This window comes from Numenius arquata, chromosome 6 (assembly GCF_964106895.1).
Source record: "Numenius arquata chromosome 6, bNumArq3.hap1.1, whole genome shotgun sequence".
Lineage (NCBI taxonomy): Eukaryota > Metazoa > Chordata > Aves > Charadriiformes > Scolopacidae > Numenius > Numenius arquata.
Genome location: NC_133581.1, coordinates 64,275,450 through 64,295,627, shown reverse-complemented (window position 1 = coordinate 64,295,627; position 20,178 = coordinate 64,275,450). Strand labels below are relative to the sequence as shown.

Below are 20,178 nucleotides of genomic sequence, written 5' to 3'. Positions count from 1 at the left end.
TTCTTTGAAGTCGCCAGCAGAGTGTGGGACTGATATGATCTCAAATGCAGTCATGCCACAAAAATGTTAAAATAAAGCTTTGGAACATAGCAGTGTTCAAATGACTCAGAGTTACTCAAATTAGTTTGCTCCATATATAATACACCTACTTCTCTTATGAAGTCAACCTTACCTTTGCTTCCATACTGTTCTGGTGGCAGGTCATAAGGTACAGGAAAATATCTTGCTGAATCATTACTTTCTGAAAGCATTTTTCCTCTCACATGGAAGTAACCTTTTTCTAATCCCTATGAAGGAAGAAAAACACAGAACGGAAGAAAGACTTATTAGTTTTTGGCGAAAGAGACAAGCCTAATCCACAATAGATTCTTTCAGAGTAAGAGTCATTTTAATAAACAAAATGTTTTGCCTCCATTACTGAGATTAGATACTTCCTAAAGCACCCTCCTTTCTTAAGAACCCAGCTTCTCTTATTACTACTATTTTAGGCTCACTCTTTCACTCATTGGCTTGGCCCCACATTGGATATACTCTACCTTCTCAATCCCGTACTCATAGTTCACTAGGTAAACATGCTATAGCCTTGCCTGCGTGAGCAATTGATCCAAACTGCCTAAGGTCTTTGCTAAGACCATATGGGCAGCATATCCCAATACAGTAAGATGTTGCTCCTTCTCCGTAAAAGCAGACAGACATTGGAATCAAATTTTAATTACTAAGCAAAATATTAACACCTTCGGTGTTTAACTAAAGGGAAAGCTCTAAAAATTTTTTCTTTGCTGTTCAGTTTCATCCTGACCACATTAGTTAGATGTTGAATGTGCTTTGTTAACTGAATTAAAATTAAACTTGTGATACATCAACAAATCTTCAAACGTAAGCTTGCCAAATATCTTGGCTAACACCATCATTATACACTAAAAAAATTACTGAAGATTTAAAACAGCTTGCACAAAAGTTTCAAAGACTAGACTCATATTAGAATGACAGCGGATTTCAAACAAGGTTAAGGACTGCAAGAAAAAAAAGCTATAATGCAATACAGTACAAGGACAGATAGATTTAAAGTGATTCAAGTAACTTTGGCAGATGATATTGTTTTCCCCTTCTGCAGAGAAATTGGATCCCATTCATCAATTGTAATGAGTTATACAAAAGCAAATCTCCAATACTAAGATTTCCAATAGCCTACTGTCAATCAAGTACAACTTGATTAGAATACACTAAAAGTTTAAAGGCTATCAAGCTTTTATTATTTATTTCTACAATGTTATTGAACAACTGCATTTTTCTTTCTAAAATCACAGAATAGCTTGGGTTGGAAGGGGCCTTTAAAGGTCATCTAGTCCACACCCCCTGCAATGAGCAGGGACATCTTCAACTAGATGAGGTTGCCCAGAGCCCCATCCAACCTGACCTTGAATGTTTCCAGGGATGGGGCATCTACCACATCTCTGCACAACCTGTTCCAGTGTTTCACCACCCTCACAATAATAAAAACTTCTTCCCTATATCTAGCCTCTTTTAGTATAACACTCCTACCCCTCATCCTATTGCTACTCTACTAAAAGATCTGTCCCCATCTTTCTTATTAGCCCCCTTTAGGTACTGGAAGGGGCTATAAGGTCTTCCCGGACTCTCCTCTTCTCCAGGCTGAACATCCCAACTCCCTCAGCCTGTCCTCAAAGGAGAGGTACTCCAGCCTCTGATCGTTTTTGTGGCCCTCCTCTGGACCAACAGGCCCATGTATGTGTTTCCTGTGCTGAAGACTCCAGAGCTGGACACAGCCCTCCAGGTGGGGTCTCACTAGAGCAGAGGGGCAGAATCACCTCCCTTGACCTGCTGGCCACATTTCTTTTGATGCGGCCCAGGACAGGATGCAGGTGGCTTTCTGAGCTGCAAGCGCACATTACCAGCTCATGTCTGAATATTAACTTATACTCTGTCCAAGCTGTAGCATCTATCAGTCCAAGTTTTACTAGATTACTGATTTGTGACAGTACAAACACAATTACCACTAAAAAATCCCACTTTATCCAAACATACATGCTGCTTGAATTGATAGTCCCATCTATATACAGTACTTTTATAATACTGCAAGTTCTTCTTTACTGAAGCTCTACTTCACCAAATATTAGCATTTTAAGTTGGAGGAAGCAACATTCATATGACCACACAAAGAAGCCTTACACCTTTTTCTTTAATATTCAAGAAGCACAGTAACAGAAAAAAAGAGAGAGCTGCCAAAGACAAAGTCAAGCTGTATTAGAGCAGTTCTAGCAAGTCAGTTCAAGAAACTCCTTTAGAATATAGATGCTTCTTTTGTCTCAAAAGTTTTTTACTTTTACCCAAAGTAACAGGAAACTACTAGTTATAAGAAACACTGTTTTATTTCAAAGACTAGGTAAAGCCACTACCTTTTAAAGAAAAGGGAGGAAACAAACAATGTCCATGCTAAAGGACTGTGTTAATGAAAATCCATTTTAAAACTTCCCTTTTTTATCCCATTAAAGTCAGTAGAATTTTGATAAGCCTTCATTAAAACCAAGCTACGGTCTTTTGTAGAGCTTAGCCTTTAAGTAACAAGCAGTATGTTCAAAAGAAACCAGTGCAAAGATATAAGTTTATTTTTTAAAGCTCATAAATACCAATTCAGTTGGTGGAGGGTCTGGGTGCTGTGCAGTCCTAGATACTAATCATAAGGTGACATTCAAATTGCAACCTAAAATGGCTTGTATGAGGCTTGATTGCCCTGAGCGCCTGTGAGCTTTTCTCTTGTCTTCTACATGCAGCTGTGACAGAAATATGGAAAAGCAGAAAAGGCTTCTCTGCTGTAGCATGTTGGTTCTTATCCTACAATGAACTTCATGTACATGCCTGACCAAGAGCACCAAAGCAGCACAGCTGTTGCCTGGCACCGTCTGAGTTCGGGATTTGTATAACCATTGCTATCAAAGCACATTGTGTAGAACAACCACCTACTTGGGCCTCTACATACATACATAGTAATGTCAGTTTAGTTCAAGTATCAAGAACTATACCACATGTATTCCACTCTGAAATTCATAGCAGTGGATGCTTTTCACACATGAAAGAAAAAAGCACCACTTGTAGGACATCTTAAATCTCATTTTCTTTCCTGTTACCCATCTTTTTTTCAACACAGTAATGTTTTTGTTTCTGCTTCATTGCTTCTACCCTCTGGGCCCTGTTATTACATGTGTGTGTTTCTTTTCAGGCATTTTGCTTCCTTCTCGTTCTACACCTTTGCTTTCCTCTTCCTCAGTAGTCACCAGTTATATTTTCCTCTTCTCCGAGAGTCTTATTTATTCTCTGATGCTGTCCTCCAACCCTGCTGGACTTCATCAGTTGGTCCCAGACTTGTTTTATTTGTCTGTCAAAATTTAACCCGCAGAGATCTTCCATTCAGAAAATGCTAATCTAAGAAACGATATTTACTTTTCCTCAAAACATCCTGGAGTAAAAATCTAGGTTATGGAATACATTCTTTAACAAGGCTCTCTGAGGAGATTCACATGCTTTTAAAAATAACTCTCGTGTCTATCTTCACACAGAAATTGAAATAAGTCACACATTTTGTCTGTTTTGAGCATTTCCTGGCTGATGACAGCTCTCATTGCCAATTCCAAAAAAACAAACCAGCAGGCTCCTGCCTAAAAAAAAATTCTGCCTGCCTTGGAAATTTTCCTCAGCCATATTCTATTCTTTCAGAATTTTTCCCTCTGCAGCTATGCTTTGTTGTTTGACTGCTGCTCACAGGAATACATTTTGAAATGTTCAGAGATACATTTCTCAGCTGGGAAAGCATTTTTTTTTTTTTGTACTTATGAAAGTTTAGATGCTGTTATGGGTTCTATTATTGCCTTAGCATCACACATTGTAAAAGTAGGCACTGGGAGGAAGAATAGGAAAGTGAAGTAGAACAGCTTCTAAAATTCTGCTTCCCAGCCTTTTTTTGCTCCAAACATAAGGCTGATTGCAGACTATAAAAAACATCACACAAGACAGAGGTAAGAATTGCTATCCCTACTTGAGTGGGAATTAACACTGATATCACTACATTATTTTGATACTGCTGAAGTAACACCTACAGGAGATAACAGATCATTTAAATGGATGATTATGGCTCTACCCCTTCCCATGCCAGTAAACTGAAAAAAAAAAAAAAAAAAGCCCACTCTTTGACAAAACTATTTAAAAACTTCACTAGTTTGGGCAGTAAAGAATTAAGGATCCACACAAACTTCACAGTGACCATGCTCCTCCGGCCAGGAGAATACACAGTGAAATCCTTCCTCAACATTGAGTCACATTTATTCAAAACACAGCTTTACTCAACTGTATCAGAACATTTTTTGTAAGAAGGCCACAGTGACAAACTTGGGTATCTAAACCCAAAGTTCCTCAGCTTGGAAAACATGTCTCTGGGTGTCTTTACCACTTTACCGAGGTTTAAAAACCTTGTAGCGATTATGCGACCACTAAAAGCAAGGTTTAACATCCTGAAGTCCACATATAAAGTCTTGGTTTACCTACATTGTAGTTATTTCCTCATCCCCACTCTTATTTCATACAGGATAGAAGACTTCATCTGATACTAGAGAAATCAAAGAAGGAAGTGGTACTACATTACTTTGGAAGTTAGTGTTGTAGTCAAAGAGCTTAAGCTACTTTATTTGGCTTCCAGTCTAGCTTGAGCTATGACTGAAGGTACCAGGTTCTGTTGTTTGAACTCAGCAAAAAGTGTGATCTGATGATCACACACACACGGTCGCTGGCTGCTCCCCAGTTCAGATTCGCCTCAGACACCCATGCAGGACAGGCAACTATTAAAAGAGTATTTTACTCATTATCAGTGAGCATTCACCATCAAATACAGAATTTCAGAATCTGAAATTCTATTGTCAGTTGTCTGTGACATTACCTAGATATAACTAGCTTCTGATAGCAGTAGGTAGGCAATAATGGGTAACTTCTCAGTTTAATAGCAACTAGTATATTTCTCCGAGTTTTTATTTCCAAAAGCTGACTGGCCAGTACCATATTCTTAAATTGACCTTTTAGAAGATTTAAGTATTCCACAAACTTTTATACCATTTACAGGTCAAGCTCAGTTTATTTTACAACCTTATCAGACATGGAAGCTGTGAGGAAGAACTATGTATTTAAGAATCTTTCCATTAGACATTTCCAGGATTTTTCAAACAAATGAATTACTGCAACGTGCTTCCCAAAACTCCATACTGTTAGGTGATGGGGTTCTCTCAACATGCTTTATATGTTAAAGAAGTAATTTATTTCAGCCTCTGGAAAGGAATCCCCAGCAGCTGAAAGAGCAAGCTGAACAGGAGTGAGAGTGAAGATGTAGGAGGTGAGAAACAGAAATGGAGATAGAAAGGGAAACACAGTTCAAACACAGGACACAAGAATTCTTATAAACATTTTTTTTTTAATCAAGAGAAGCTTGTGATCTAATGTCAGCATCAGCTGATTTTTCCCTAAAGTAAAACCATAAATGATGACAGCTGCTTCTATGTTGAGAACAAGCATTCAACATATTTCTGAGAGTCTACATTAGCGCACCAGGCCAAGACCCAACCTCAAAGCGTAAGTTCTGGAAACATTTTTTAAAACAGACAAAAACTGGCAGTCAACAGATGGCAAGTGAGGAACGATCCACTTCCAAATTTGTATTCAGCAGAAAATAGAAGGCACAAACCAGAAAGCTACTGGAGTTTTTGAGACTAGAAATACTAAGTGTGTGCTATGCAAGTCTTAACTTCTACCAGTTTAACATCCTTCATTAACTTCGTAATCAAACCGCATGAAAAAGAAACAGAACTATCAGAAATTGGGAGTATTAAACTGGTATTCCAATAGCTAGAGCAAACTGAGTCCCTCAAGACCTAGGAATGCCCAGTTATGTTTCAAAACACTTCATCTAGTTCACCTAGCACTGGAACAGGCTGCCCAGAGAGGTTGTGAAGGCTCTCTCTCTGGAGAGATTCCAAACCCACCTTGATGCAATACTGTGCAACCTGCTCTAGGTGAACCTGCTAAAGCAGAGGGGTTGAACTAGGTGATCTTCAGAGGTCCCTTCCAACCCCTACCATCCTGTGATTCTGTATATTTTTACTTGCAAACAAACTTTAAAAAATTCTATTTCTAAATATGTTAAGTCTATTCCTAGTTCCCCATTATCTTCACCTAAGACTACTCTACCACAGTGTGGTAAAACCACACTGAATCAACAAAAGTCTTAACAACCAGACTAAGTTATCAGAAAAGTACTTTTTATACAGTTTAGTGCAAGGCATATACATAAGACAGATTCACAAGCTAAGCACTGCAACTTGAATATCAGATGGCTATATGTACATAAGGCAAACGTTAATATTTGTCTCTCTGACTACCTCCTTTTTATTAGTGGTCTCTGCAGGCACTTCCCAGTGAAGAAAGGAAAAATTTTCATCTCTAAAGGTTAATGACACCTTTGAAATTAATGATTTTTGACAGATTGCAATCCCAAGGGTCAGATCCTATCACTTAAAAGTCTACTGCAGAGTATCATTAGACTGAAACACAGCCTCAGAGCAAGTTATCTCAAGTTATGGATGGTAAATTAAATATTCAATATTTGGAACCATCTTCTTCGAATGCTGACTCCTAAAGCTGCATAAAAGGTAAAACTTTGTCAAAAGTAGTGTCTACTAAAACATTACAAGTGAATTTAATTAATGAAGGCATATCACTGTAACGACAGCAACTTGTACAGATATGTCTGAGGAAGCTTTAAACCAATGTGGACACTGCTAACACAGTAACCGTAACATGCTGCTTACCATGGCTCTGTATCAGCTCCAGTTCTTGGACAGCTTTGTCAATCTGTACTGAACCCTACTGCTATAACCATCAAGTAAACCTTCTCAAGAAAGAAACATCTTGTGTGCATTAAGCTATTTTTGGTTTTCAGATATAAGATTGTGTTATGCATGCATCATAAAGATACATTTACGCCACAATAAAAACATCAGCCATTCAAATCCTCGATGCCTACAGTTAAATATGTTGTCAGCAGTACTTATTCACTTGTTGGCAGTGACTCACCTTCCCGATATGTTTCTGCACTCTCCAAAAAGCCACTGGGTTCCCACACCACCTCAACTCCACTCCCAATTCAGTTTACTTACACTTCTATAACCACATCAGGGGTACAAGTGAAAGTTCAGTTTTGAAAATACTGGCGCCTGGCTTTTGCATTTGGTAGTATGTTAAACATAAGTTGTGTTTATTTTCAACTTTAAAAAGAAATCACAAAGCAGTACAGAAAATGTATTTTTTCATGACAATTTTTTCCAATTAAGAGATAAGGTAGACACTTCCAAGATGAAAACTAGAACTTCATTATTGCTTTAAGGTTGACAAGTCATATATGTGTTAGATAAGACAGCACAGTAACACTATTACAGTCTTAAAGCCTGAAATCTTTTTCTAAGGGACAGTCACAACAATCAGATCATAGGGAGCAGTGGAGTAGATTGGCAGCGGACAAATCCTACTTCTCCAATTAATCTGTTACTACCCTGCAGGCATACTATGTAAGATTACAGTTCCTGCTTCCAGTGTATGAAATATATTAATTCTCCCTCCATTTTGCTACTACAAACATTAAAATCAAAATAAACATTTTTCATCCCCTTACTTAATGGTCTAATTTTCAGCAGTGACTCTTTTGCCCTGCAGAAAGTTTTCACATTGCTTGTTACTTCAACTAATGTCAAAATAACAGAGTGCTATATAGCAATAGGAGAATTTGACCTTTTCCTGAACATAGCGGGGATTAGAATAGGAACATCCTTACTGCCTTTTCCAAAAGGCTGATTAAAAGGAAAAAAAATGAATGCCAGAAGTCCAGGACACTTACACATTTAAAGACCAACTGTCCTCTGGGGTTCATTTTCATACACAAATTTAAAGCATGCATATGTAGAATGCAGCAAGAATTGCTGAAAAGCCTTTCAGATTCAAAGCAATACAGGCCCCCTGTCTCACACCAAGCAGAATTATCTCTAGTCCCTAAACAGAGGGTTGGCAAAGGAGGGAAAGTAGAGGTCCCACCTGTACGGTGTTTCAGTGAAACCTTTCCTCTCATGAGAGCAGACCCAACCAATGTCTTTTTTGCCTCTGACCCTGTTGACCACAAGGTTTGAGCTTCATCAGGAACTGTTTACCCAAGAGTATTTACCAAACCCATTCTTTACTGTTATTACTAGTAGAGTACTCACTGGATTTATAGAAGAATCAATCTCTAAATTTTCTTGTGTAACCAGGTCTGCAGGCTTTTGCTAAAGGCTGGAGCAGCTGATTAAATAAGTATCCAATGTGTTTTTAATCATCAATAAACTTAGCTTAGACACTACATTTAAATTCCAGTTATTTTGATGCAAGACAAGAACAACAATACACTTCCATTTTTAATAATTCTCAATCTCTTAAATGGCTAAGTGGATTTTACTCCAACTGCTAAGATTGGACTATGAGCAGAAATAAAAACATTACTGATTTGGTCTAAATAAATGCCCAGAATGATGACAGTCATTAATAGCAGAAAGGTCTAACAAAAAAGATGCAGTTTTAACTTCAGATTGCTGAAATTTTTTAAGGGTCAAGTGCTTCAGAATATTTTCTATTTCTGATGAAAAAAATTAGATGCTCCTGAGCAAACAATTCTGTTCATCAAAATGAAGTCTGAATTTAGAATGAAATTGAGTTATAGAAAGATGTGCAAGAACGAGCTCAAAAACTTACAAGTTAGTCAAAAAAACTTACAATTGCAGGCACAGGAAAGAAAAGTCACATTATTTTTACATAAGTGTTGGCCCTCTGAAATATATTCTGGTGATCCCCCCTTTGAACATTATTTTATCCCTTGAGGTCTGTAGCTGTTAAAAGTCAAATCTTTTTGCACAATTTTTTTGTCCAACACTTCGTTATCCTGTTATTAGTAGCTGTTTACACAAGTCATGGTTTGGTTTTGGTTGGTTTGGGTTTTTTTGCTTGGTGTTTTTTTTTTTTTTTTAAAGAGTGTAGTGATATCAAAACCAGTGCTTCCTACTGTACGAAGTTGTAGGATTTTTCTTCTTTCAGTCTCTGATCAATGCATTTTCTCTAAAAGTTTTTTTCCACATAAACCATGCTGGAGAATGATGTCTGAGATTGCCTCTAAGGTTCACAATATTAGAGACCACTCTACTACATAAACTCCTTAATAAATGTCAAGAATGAGATACAGGAGTTTGTTAGCTACAGCCGGAAACCATCAATCTTAATACTGCAATCTTAGGAGACTGCAATTATACAGTTATGGTAGGTAAACATTTTTACAATATCATAATATTAATAAGTACTCATTTGGGAGTACATTACTAATCAACAGAAATGAAGAAACATTATGTGAACATCCACGAACATTATCTAGGAAAGCTGTGTTCTTCATCAGAAAAATATTTCTAAGGACTTTTAGCATACCAAAGTTGCTTTTTCAGAGCAGCTTCAGATTTCTTCTCTGGAAAAGAAGAAACTTCACAGAGGTGGAAGTTTGAATGGCTCTGGTCATAGACTAACTGCTGTTGACAACATTTTGGTACTAAGAGGTTCACCAGACAGAAATCAACAACAGGAACAAGAAACTTGCATCTCCCCACTATCAGGCAGTAGATTTAAATAAGACAACAAAAGCCCAATCTAAGCAAAAAAGGCAAGCTTTTTTTCTTACACACAATGCACAGCTAAATCACAGGACTTGCCACCACAGGATTCTGTAGGGAACTAAAAACCAGCAAGAGGAGTTCAATAAGGAACTTGATGTGTTAAGAGAATAAGCCAAGTTGTGACTACTATTGTCTGGATACAGTTTTCATCCTGGAAAGACTTTGAAATAAATCATAGGGAACATATGCTAAAGAGGTATAACATACATACTGTTTATCGAGCTAATCCCCATGGCATCTGCTACAACTTCACTAAGACTAGACTACAAGCTAGATGGACCTTAGTTAGCATAAAAACATTTCATGTCTCCCAATCCTCTGCTCCACACACTAGAATAACTATTATTTGGGGCCAAACTTGTCTTCTACATACTGAGACTGCTGTTACATAGGTTTGGAAGATACAATCCTTCAGCTTTTAAACAGTTTTTTTTATTAATACGTTCCTAGATTTGTATTGGAGATTTTAGAAGGCGAATTTGAGAACTTGTTCTCAAAGCAGAAAGTTTGAGAAGACACAGTCACATGGCTTTGCAAACGAATTTCAGGGAGCAAGAACAGCAATCAGTGCAGTGCTAGGAATTGTTTTTCAAGTTACAAGCCATATGCATCACTTCAATGTTAATATGCACTCACAGACTAATTTTAAGAAGCACGAAAGAAGAGATTTGATCATCCTCTCCAGCAACATTTGGTATATGTTACAATTTTAAAATATTATTGCTTTTCAGTAACATAACAAAAGTCACATCAATACCAAATCCACACTCACTGTGTAGGAAAACAGACTTTCTATTTTAAAAACCTTGCGTAAAACACCACTTGCTATTAGCTTTCCAACCTGGAAACACAGACCTAGTAAGTAGATTATTCAGTCACATTTGTATTCATCAATATTGCAGATTCTCAACATATCCCAGGATTTGTACTTGAACTATGAACTTACAAATGCTGAAGGCAAGAAAAGGACTCCAAGTTCATAAGAACGGATCATCAGCTGGGTGCCATTTTTCTCCAGAGCTCCCCAAGCTGCTTTAGACAGATTGGCACTGCAAAGAGAAACAAAGCATTTCAGTGAGGCATAATCTTCACAGCAGAAAATGCTTAAATATCACAGCTGCAGCAATGCACTTCTGGGCAGGAGAACTTCAATCAGAACAGTCTTTTCATAAAAAGTGATTTGGGTGTTACTCCTTATTGCTATTTTTACAGCACAGTGGGAGGAGCAGAGACAATATATAGAAGGGTATTTGTACAACCCAAGTGGATAATCATACAAGACCAATTGTGTCACACAGATCTACAAGACAAATTCAGCCTTTTTAATCTTCTCTGCACAGTTCAGAAAGAAACTTCTGACCTCTCAGTCTCATCTCTGTGCCAGGGAAGATCGTGGAACAGATCCTCCTTGAAGCTATGCTAAGGCACACGGAGGACATTAAAGGAGGTGATTTGAGACAGCCAGCATGGCTTCACCAAGGGCAAGCCCTGCCTGACCAACCTTATGGCCTTCTGTGATGGAGTGGACAGGGTAGAGCTACAGATGTCATCTATCTGGACTTCTGTAAGGCCTTTGACACAGCTTCCCACAAGATCTTCTCTCTAAATTGGAGACATATGGATTTGATGGGTGGACTGTTCAGCAGATGAGGAATTGGTTGGATGGTCACATCCAGAGGGTAGTGGGGTCAACGGCTCAATCTCCAGATGGAGATTGGTGGCAAGCGGTGTCCCTCGCAGATCTGTACTGGGAGCAGCACTGCTCAGATCTTCATCAGTGACACAGACAGTGGGATAGAGTGCACCCTCAGCAAGTTTGCAGATGACACCAAGCTGAGTGATGTGGCTGACGTGCTTGAGGGATGGGATGCCATCCAGAGGTACCTGGACAGGCTCAAGAAGTGGTCCCATATGAACCTCACGAGGTTCAACAAGGCCAAGTGCAGCGTTCTGCACCTGGCTCAGGGCAACCCTGGTTATCAATGCAGGCTGGGGGACAAAGGGATTGACAGCAGCCCTACCAAGAAGGACTTGGGGTTACTAGTGGATTAAAAGCTGAACATGAACTGACAATGTGTGCTTGCAGCCCAGAAAGCTAACCATATCCTGGGCTACATTGAAAGAAGCATGGCCAGCAGGTCAAGGGAGGTGATTTCACCCCCCTACTCCACACCTGGAGTACTGCATCCAGCTCTGAAGCCCTCAGCACAGGAAAGACATGGATCTGTTGGAGGGGGTCCCAAGGAGGGCCACAAAAGTGATCACAGGGCTGGAGCACCTCTCCTGTGAGAACAGGCTGAGAAAGTTGGGGTTTTTCAGCCTGGAGGAGGCTCCAGGGAGACTTTATTGCCATCTTTCAATACTTAAAGGGAGCTTACAAGAAAGATGGAGACAGACTTTTTGGCCAGGCCTATTGAGATAGGACATAGGGTAATGGTTTTAAACTAAAAGAGGGTAGATTTAGACTAGGTATAAGGAAGAAATTTTTATTTTTTTTTTGTTCACAATGAGGGTGGTGAAACACTGGAACAGGTTGCCCAGAGAGGTGGGAGATGCCCCATCCCTGGAAACATTTAAGGTCAGGTTGGATGGGGCTCTGAGCAACCTGATGTAGTTAAAAATGTCCCTGCTCATTGCAGGGGAGTTGGACTAGATGATCTTTAAAGGTCCTTTCCAACCAAAACTATTCTATGATTGTGTGAACTTGGTATTGGTAAATAGCTTCAACTTGATTACTTAGGAAGATTGAAGGCTAGCACAATTATGACTAGTTACATTAGAATAAATTCAGTACAGAGCATTTTTGCAAGTGTAAAACAGTATTTTTTGCTCCTGGCATTTTGTTCTTTTGACCTATTTATGAAAACAAGTGTTTGCTGAAGCAGTATTTTTGGTTCAATGTGCTATTCAGCACCATATTGTAGTGAATCCCCCATCAGTATCTGCTATGAAGTACATCAAGTCTGGAGTGAAAAAAATAAGTGCAAGTCTGTTGTCAAAACCTACTTCTACAGCAAATACAAAACTTAAACTATGCTTAACTGACAGACATACTGGATCTTTTTGATAGTAGCAAGTGGTGGAATAGAAGAAACATAAGAAAAAAACAGAAGCAACCATGAATTTCTGTATTAGTTGGACTCACATTTGACTGACTTAAATCCTTTAAAAAGCACCTTAAACACTATTATTGCAGGCAACAGTATCAGTAAGTGATGAAATTTAAAGAGCCAGAATAAAAAGAGGAAAAAAAGATCGAAGCATTTAAAAGTAAGGATACAAAGATCATTATCTATAACATATAGGATTGCACAAAAATCAGTTTTGGCAAAATTGAAACATATCTGTATTTTTCCTTCACAATAAGACATTCTCCCCCTCACGTCACAAAATTTATAGCTCCCTCTTTTGTCTTTAAAAAACAAACAATAGAAATACAAAGCTAGACTTCAAGCTAGACTGCTGAACAAAATCTGACAAAAGGTCCGATTCCAAATATTAGGTATCTACCTGTTTTGTAACAATAAGGCAGCACAAGGATAAACTTAAGCTTAACTCATATCTATTTTGTACAAACCAGCACATTCACGTGCAGCATGTGTTAAAAAACAAAGTTTAAAACTACTTATCACTTCAGTTGATGCTGAACCCTGAAATTGGCAGTTACAGCTCAGACAAGATTTTGGTGCAGTTGCCAACAGTTCCTGACATAATCATTTTAACTCGCAGCCCCAAAAGGGCATGCAATGAAAAAACATTAAATACAGACAAAAATTCATATGACTACTTACAGTATTATGAGGATTAGGCAGTAACTCACCCGGGCCTGCAACTGACAAGAACTTTATATGTGACTTTTTTTTAAGTGAGAGGCAAATGGTTAGTTGTTTACCTTGTAACTAAGAACCACGCAATCTTCTGGAAGTCGGGAGAGAGTCTCATGTATGTCTTAATGTGAGGTATAGCACGACTTCGACCCGAGACTTCTGCTGACCATTTGCTAGAGAAAGAAAAGGAATTATTTTCATATACAGTTTTATTTTGAGGTCTAAGAAATACCAAAAACATGGCACTGTAGTATGGTGAGTAATACTACCCCGCACTTGTCACATTTAATACTTGTTTCCCCTACAGAAAGGCTGAAAATACTTTACTTCGCTGATTTTTTTAATCCTGAAATCCAATCTTGCTGGAAGCCAAAAGGGCAGAATTTTTTTTTTCTTTACAAACCAGACAGATATTCTCCTCAGTGTATCAGGCTCTCCTAACAAGTTTTTTCCATTCCTCCACTCCAGCTAACACTCAACTTAACTCCAAACTTCCAGCCAATATTTATTCTTTGAAGACTATCAATGATTATGCTTTTAAGTGAAGGAGTTTGGCACCAAAGTAAACCTTGCAAAATTTCCCAAGCTCATTACAATTTATTATGCATAAAGAGGAGGCAAGGAGCAACTGATGTTGTTGGCACTACCCTTCCTCTTCCCCTTTCTGTGCCCCTAAGCCACTGAGAAATCAGATGGCTTAAGAGAATAGCAGTCATATCTATGTATGTATTTATATAGAAACTAGTTTAAAACACTGAGCCATTGCTGGAGTAATTCAAGATCAATGTTACAGAACTAAACTGTAAGCAAGCAGTAAATATATGTACATAAGTGAAGGTATGCAATCATGGTATTTAGAAGCGTATTCTGCTCAGCTCTTAGTCCTCACTCAAAATCAGGAAGAAGCCTTCCAAAGACACCTTCCTCCACCCAAATACACCATTTCCAAAGAGACTTTTCTTTCCTTAGTTTGGAATATAATAGGCTCTGGTTTGGTTGTCACTGTCTTGTTTCCCTAATTTAGTATTCTCTTCTAAGAGGCAAATCAAAAAGAATTGACCAGCTCCAAAATACCTTTGAAGTGAACAGTGTCCATTTAAAAGCATAAAAAGATTGAAAAGTGGAAGGGCTGTAATTATTTACCTAAGCTGACTTTCAGGACTAACTTTTACACAAGTCAAGAGACATGGTAGTTCAGGGGTCAAGGCCTACTTACTTTCACAACCCTAACCTCTGATAAAGGAAAGAACTGTTTCTGAGAACTGGTCCTATATTCCTAAAGGGGAAGAGCTGAAACACTATATGCTTATTTGGAGCAAACTAGGCATCTTTGTATTTTGATGCAAGCCACTCTGAAATCTGTTTTGAAGAACTAAGATAAGTATGATACAGAAACAGCTAAACTTGTGTTCTCCTACAGAACTCCAAACATTACATACAGATTGTAAGGCTATACTGGAAGTCAACAATTCTTGCTAATAGCTTTTATCACACAATTAACAGTTTAGGTGAACATCTTTAGGTTTAAGGCACAAAAGTAATTAGGTAACTCCTGTAACATTGTAGAAACAAAAAACCCAGGAAAAACAGTAGAACTGAGAATTGAACACAGATTTTCTCTAGATCTGCATCTCACTGCCTTTGTTGAGGACAAACTCCTCCCCACTATTAACCGCAATAATTTTGAGATACTACCTCAGTCCACTGCCTTTTGCCTCCTTATCTTTGACAGATACATTTAAGTACTGTTTTAGCAATAGCACTATGACTTCTCTTGCATTCTACAGTAATCTAATTGCAGTTACTTTCAATTGCAAGTGATTGAAAGTGGTACTCCAGAAAGTTAAAATCAGAAAGGGGAGCATAGATTTTGCCATATTTTCTTTAATAGGCCAGCAGATATACGTAAGGACAAAAAGGGAAAGAAAGTGATTATGTTCTTTGATCAGGTTTGGTTGGTTTGGGGAGGGGCAGCGGCGGTGTTTTTTTTCTTTTTGTTTTTTAAAGTAATTGCCTCATTGAAAAATTCAGATGCTTTCAGTAAAACCATTACTAGCAAAGTTGTATTTAAGAAATGTTTTCCCTTCAGCCTAAAAGTCAGCTTATCTCCAGACTGCATAATGCAATGATAAACCAAAAGAACTGGAAGGGGTTTCAGATTAAATGAGATATTGTACCCATCTATTTTCTTAATAGAGCTAAATTTCAGCTTCACCATGGAACTTTCTTGGCATATTTTAGAATTAAAATTAAAAAAAAAAAAAGCCAAAACAGATTACAAAAAGCCTGAAGTAAAATACAAGAGCAGTTGCCTTGCACAGCAAGGATGAGAGCATATGTCAACGTAACAATTTCAATATACTTCTATTCAACACATTAACACATAACACATTCTAAGCTGTAAACTTCATCAGAATGCGGCTGGCAGAGGACATACATAGGACTGATCTCATCACATTGCAGTAAACTTTAGGCATATTCAGTCTCATCAGAGATAAACATAAGTTAAATGAAACTAGCTTTGAGAAATTTTATGGAGCAAAACCACAGCTTGAAGTAGGGTTTTTTTTTTTTTTGACAGAGGTCATGATACCATGTAAACTAAAAGCTCAAGCGTGGGGTGAGGAAAAGGAGTTATGTGAATAGGTATCAGAATCTGAAGAGTGAAACTTGAAAGCCTTTTTGCTATTTTTTTTATTCTTTTACACTTCTAGAACTAGAACTCCTTATCACTAATACAGCTTAACTCTGACTTTAGACAACCAGTCCTGACATTTTTACTAGTAACTTGTTGCTACTTCCTCCCTCACCATCTTTTGTGGCATTTCAGTCAGCAACTTTTCCTTTTTAATTACACAGCCTCTAGTGTGATGATTAGGTGCACTGATATAGAGAGGTAATCTACTTTTCAACTCAAAATGCGAGAGCTTTTGCCTCCCCATTCCTCTGTTTTTCCAAAACCTATTTTAAGTTTCACGTAATTTGAGTTTTTTTGGGAAAGGAAGAGAAAAAAATGTTCTCTACCATGAATAAGGTCTCTTTTGCAATATAGAAAATACTTTTCACTCACTTGCACTGCACTACAAATGTGAATGCCTACAAGTTGTTGCTTTTGTATGTACTTAACCCCTTGCAAATTTCAGAAGTATGCTTTTTTAAAACATTTGATAAATATTTGTTTTACTCTGCAAAGAATTTTTGAGTTTGAAAAGGAGACTACACTGCAATCACTGTGCACTTAGCTGGGAGACGTAAAGTATCAATTGCCAGCAATGTCTGATATTTCTGGCACAGATGAGGTAAAGGAGCAGACACAGGCCCCTTTACAAGTGGAGCTACTGACTCAGGGAAGCCAGATAATCCCAACATCCTGAAAATTAATCTCTGCAAACACACTCAACCCATAAACCGAGCCAGGAATAACTCATTTTCTACACCCTCACCTCTTTCAGCATTTACTTCTTACTTTAAATAGCAAATGGGCTTTCCACCTCAAAATACTGGCAGCAAGGCTTGAACATAGTTAAACCAACTCACACCGTTACTCTCAACCATAAGAGAACAGTAGGTCCTCTGTTTAAATGCTCCATATCTCTCATCTTTTTTGATGCTAGGGGAACAACACCGTAGTTCTTCAAACTGAGAAGAAAGGCGATTATTCTTCAAAACTCTACAGGCCTAAGGAACACTCTAGTACAACTATCGTTAGGAATTGTCAACAGCAAGTCAAACAAGCTCTTGTCAAACCAACTTATTCCATTCTTTGAAAATAAGAATTTGACAAGGTAACTGCACAAACATAACTCATGTGGCATTAAAAGTCAATCAGTTAAAATGAGCTTTAAAATACGTTTTATGTACTGTTAAAGCTGATCAACTGCTTCAAAAGCAGCAATTAACAGAAATCATTAAGCATTGCAAATCTCATGTTATCAATGAATCATACCGAAATGAAAACACAGCAACCCCATCGGAGAGAAAACTGAGCAAACTGCACCATTTATACAGTAGCTAATCTAACAAAGCAGTCCAGTAATCATTTACTATGATCAGAAAAGTGAAATCAATATTAAGTTTAGTCACCTTATTCTTTTGAGAAATTACTTCAAGAAATTTGAGAAATTACAATTCAGAGCTGCATTACAGGTTAGTTAAATACACTCAACTGGCAGAAGAGAGAGAAAAACAGCCTGCAGACATCACAGAAATTGTATGCCTTGAGTAGAGATTCTAGCTCTTGGGATGAGACTATAGGACACCATTTGCTAACTCCATTAATCTCTCCCTACTTGTAAATAGGAGCTATTCCTTCTCCTTCACTGTAAGTATAAAGTATTTCTATTCCTTCAACTCTGGTAGGATTCCTAGTTTCTTGATGGTTTTGTGTTATCTTCCAGTGAGGTAAAGACACATTCCTCTAATCCCTCTACTACCCAAAGCTTTGTATTATGGCAAGGCTTCAAAATAGCTCATCTTATATTTAATTCTATTGAAATGAGACATACCATTTTCTGTGTCTCTCAGGTTACCACAGGTAAGAAGCTGCTGTGTGTCATCTGCTCTATGGTAACAGCTCACATGCAGGCTCTTCTCAAGGGCTGGTATCTTGTATTACTTCAGGGTAAGAATCTGCATCTGGGTAGTCATTACACAGGGCCACTTATCTGCAACCAATTTGACCGATGAATTTAAAACAGCCCTTTTGTTGCCAGAGCAGGACCCTAATATGCCCAATGAGACAGTTATGTGGGTGTTTTCTCATTGAACAGGAACAATGGATGGTCTCATTATCACATAATGTTCTGTGCACTAAATAAGAGACTAACCGAAAAAAGGTTACATTTTTCTTCCAGTAAGATTCTCATGAGGTATATGCTTATAGAAACTGAACTAAGGCTGCTCTAACACCCCCGGTTTTATTATCTCCTCAATTTTTGAATCATGACTGAACAATCTTGAAGGTGTTTGTAGCTTTCTTCCTTTGCTGAATGTGCTCAGAGGGCATGCTTGAAAGGCAGGAGAGACAAAGCCTCACAGACTTTCTGTTCCAATTCCATTCCTTGGACATTGACCAGCAAGGCTCACAGCAGCAATCATGTTCACTCCAGGAGGAAGGATGCTCTCTGTAACTAGCAATTCTATTTTCAGCCCTCTGAATACATGCACAACTTTACAAACTCTTGGGTAAACTCTATGGTTAAAGTATTTTACCAGCACAACTTCCACCTGGAAGGGTTAAGTTTCTGGTGAAAGAAATAGGGAGGTGTGGTCTTGTAAGAGGTTACCAGATCTAAGTTTGTGTGTTTTTTTTTTTTTTTTTTTTTTTAAATCTCTTCAAAACAACTTTTCCCATTGTTCTCAAAACACGCTTAAGTTTTTAAAGATTCAGCCTGAGGGAGACATCTGGCAAGGAATGTGTTAGACTCTGGCAAAATTAGTAGCAAGTGAAAATAGAAGTTCTTAATGGAAAACATCAGGCACCTTTAACAAAAGATTATATTACCATAAGGGACTGACAATTTTTGCAGCAGGACTGCTGAACTCAACAAACAAAAATAGCCTTCCTACCCCTGTTGTGGTTCAGCTGAAATCCTATTAAAACCAAGGCACAAGTAGAAAAGTGAAATACAACTTAAAAAAAATAAAGGAAAAAAAGAGGAGTAACTTTATTCCAGTTCAGGGAAGGAAAGCTTGAATAGAAGTTCACAGAATCCAAAAATCTGGTAGCATCCTCCATTAGCAACAGTATCCCATATAATATTTTACAGGCAAAGAGCACATTTTGACTTTGTTTTGGAGATAAGACCAGCAGATAAGGAACTAAAGGCTTTTATTTCAAGGACTACTTCCCCTTAATTTGCTTTTAACACTCAAACATTCCAGCATTGTAAGTTTAAACATACAGTCTAAGAAAAAAAAAAAAATAAACAACAGAACAACAAACAATTGAGTTCTACTTACTGAAAATAGGAATGCAACCACAGCTGTTTCTGTGCTGTCTGTATGCTGTAGGGAAGTGAGCCACCAGCTTAAGGGAAAAAAAAAATAGAACATGTACATTTGTTTTTTAAAAGACATTCTAAAAGCAGCAAGCACCTTGTGGAATAAGTTATTGGTACTATCCTGATGAGTTATTTTCAGAAAATGCTTAAATGCTCCAGTAGTATAAAATGGTATATAGGGGTGTTTGTGGGTTGGTTTGGTTTTGTGTTTTTTTCATTCTTACAATTCAGCAAGTTCCTAAACACTATGTAACAGATTTACACTAGGAAAAAAGAGAAACAGTATATAGGGAATAAAATTAAGTCCTCTTAGAAGATAGATGTTTATGGGTAATTTTTTGTTATGATACCTCTTGGTATCAACAGATTGAAATCATTACCCATACAAGCTAGAGGGAATAAAATAAGCAGCTTTCAGAAAAAAAACCCACAACCAAAACTAAAAAAAAAAAAAACAAACCAACCCACAACCAAAAAAACCCACACCACAAAACCACCAAACAGCATTATTTTAAAGAGCAAGAACTTCTCTGATGAAATTGTATTTGTATTGATTTT

The 20,178-nt window shown here is 37.8% G+C and overlaps 1 protein-coding gene across 1 annotated transcript in view; it reads right to left on the bottom strand.

Annotated features, from left to right (window-relative positions):
• Nucleotides 1-20,178, bottom strand: part of TDP1 (tyrosyl-DNA phosphodiesterase 1) — a 45,784-nt gene that overhangs the window by 11,595 nt on the left and 14,011 nt on the right. The window contains exons 12-15 of the mRNA XM_074149175.1: nt 19,580-19,646; nt 13,684-13,791; nt 10,738-10,840; nt 173-287 (exon numbers count right to left, since the gene is read on the bottom strand). Coding sequence (XP_074005276.1) covers nt 173-287; nt 10,738-10,840; nt 13,684-13,791; nt 19,580-19,646 — 393 coding nt within the window. The remainder of the gene's footprint in view (nt 1-172; nt 288-10,737; nt 10,841-13,683; nt 13,792-19,579; nt 19,647-20,178) is intronic.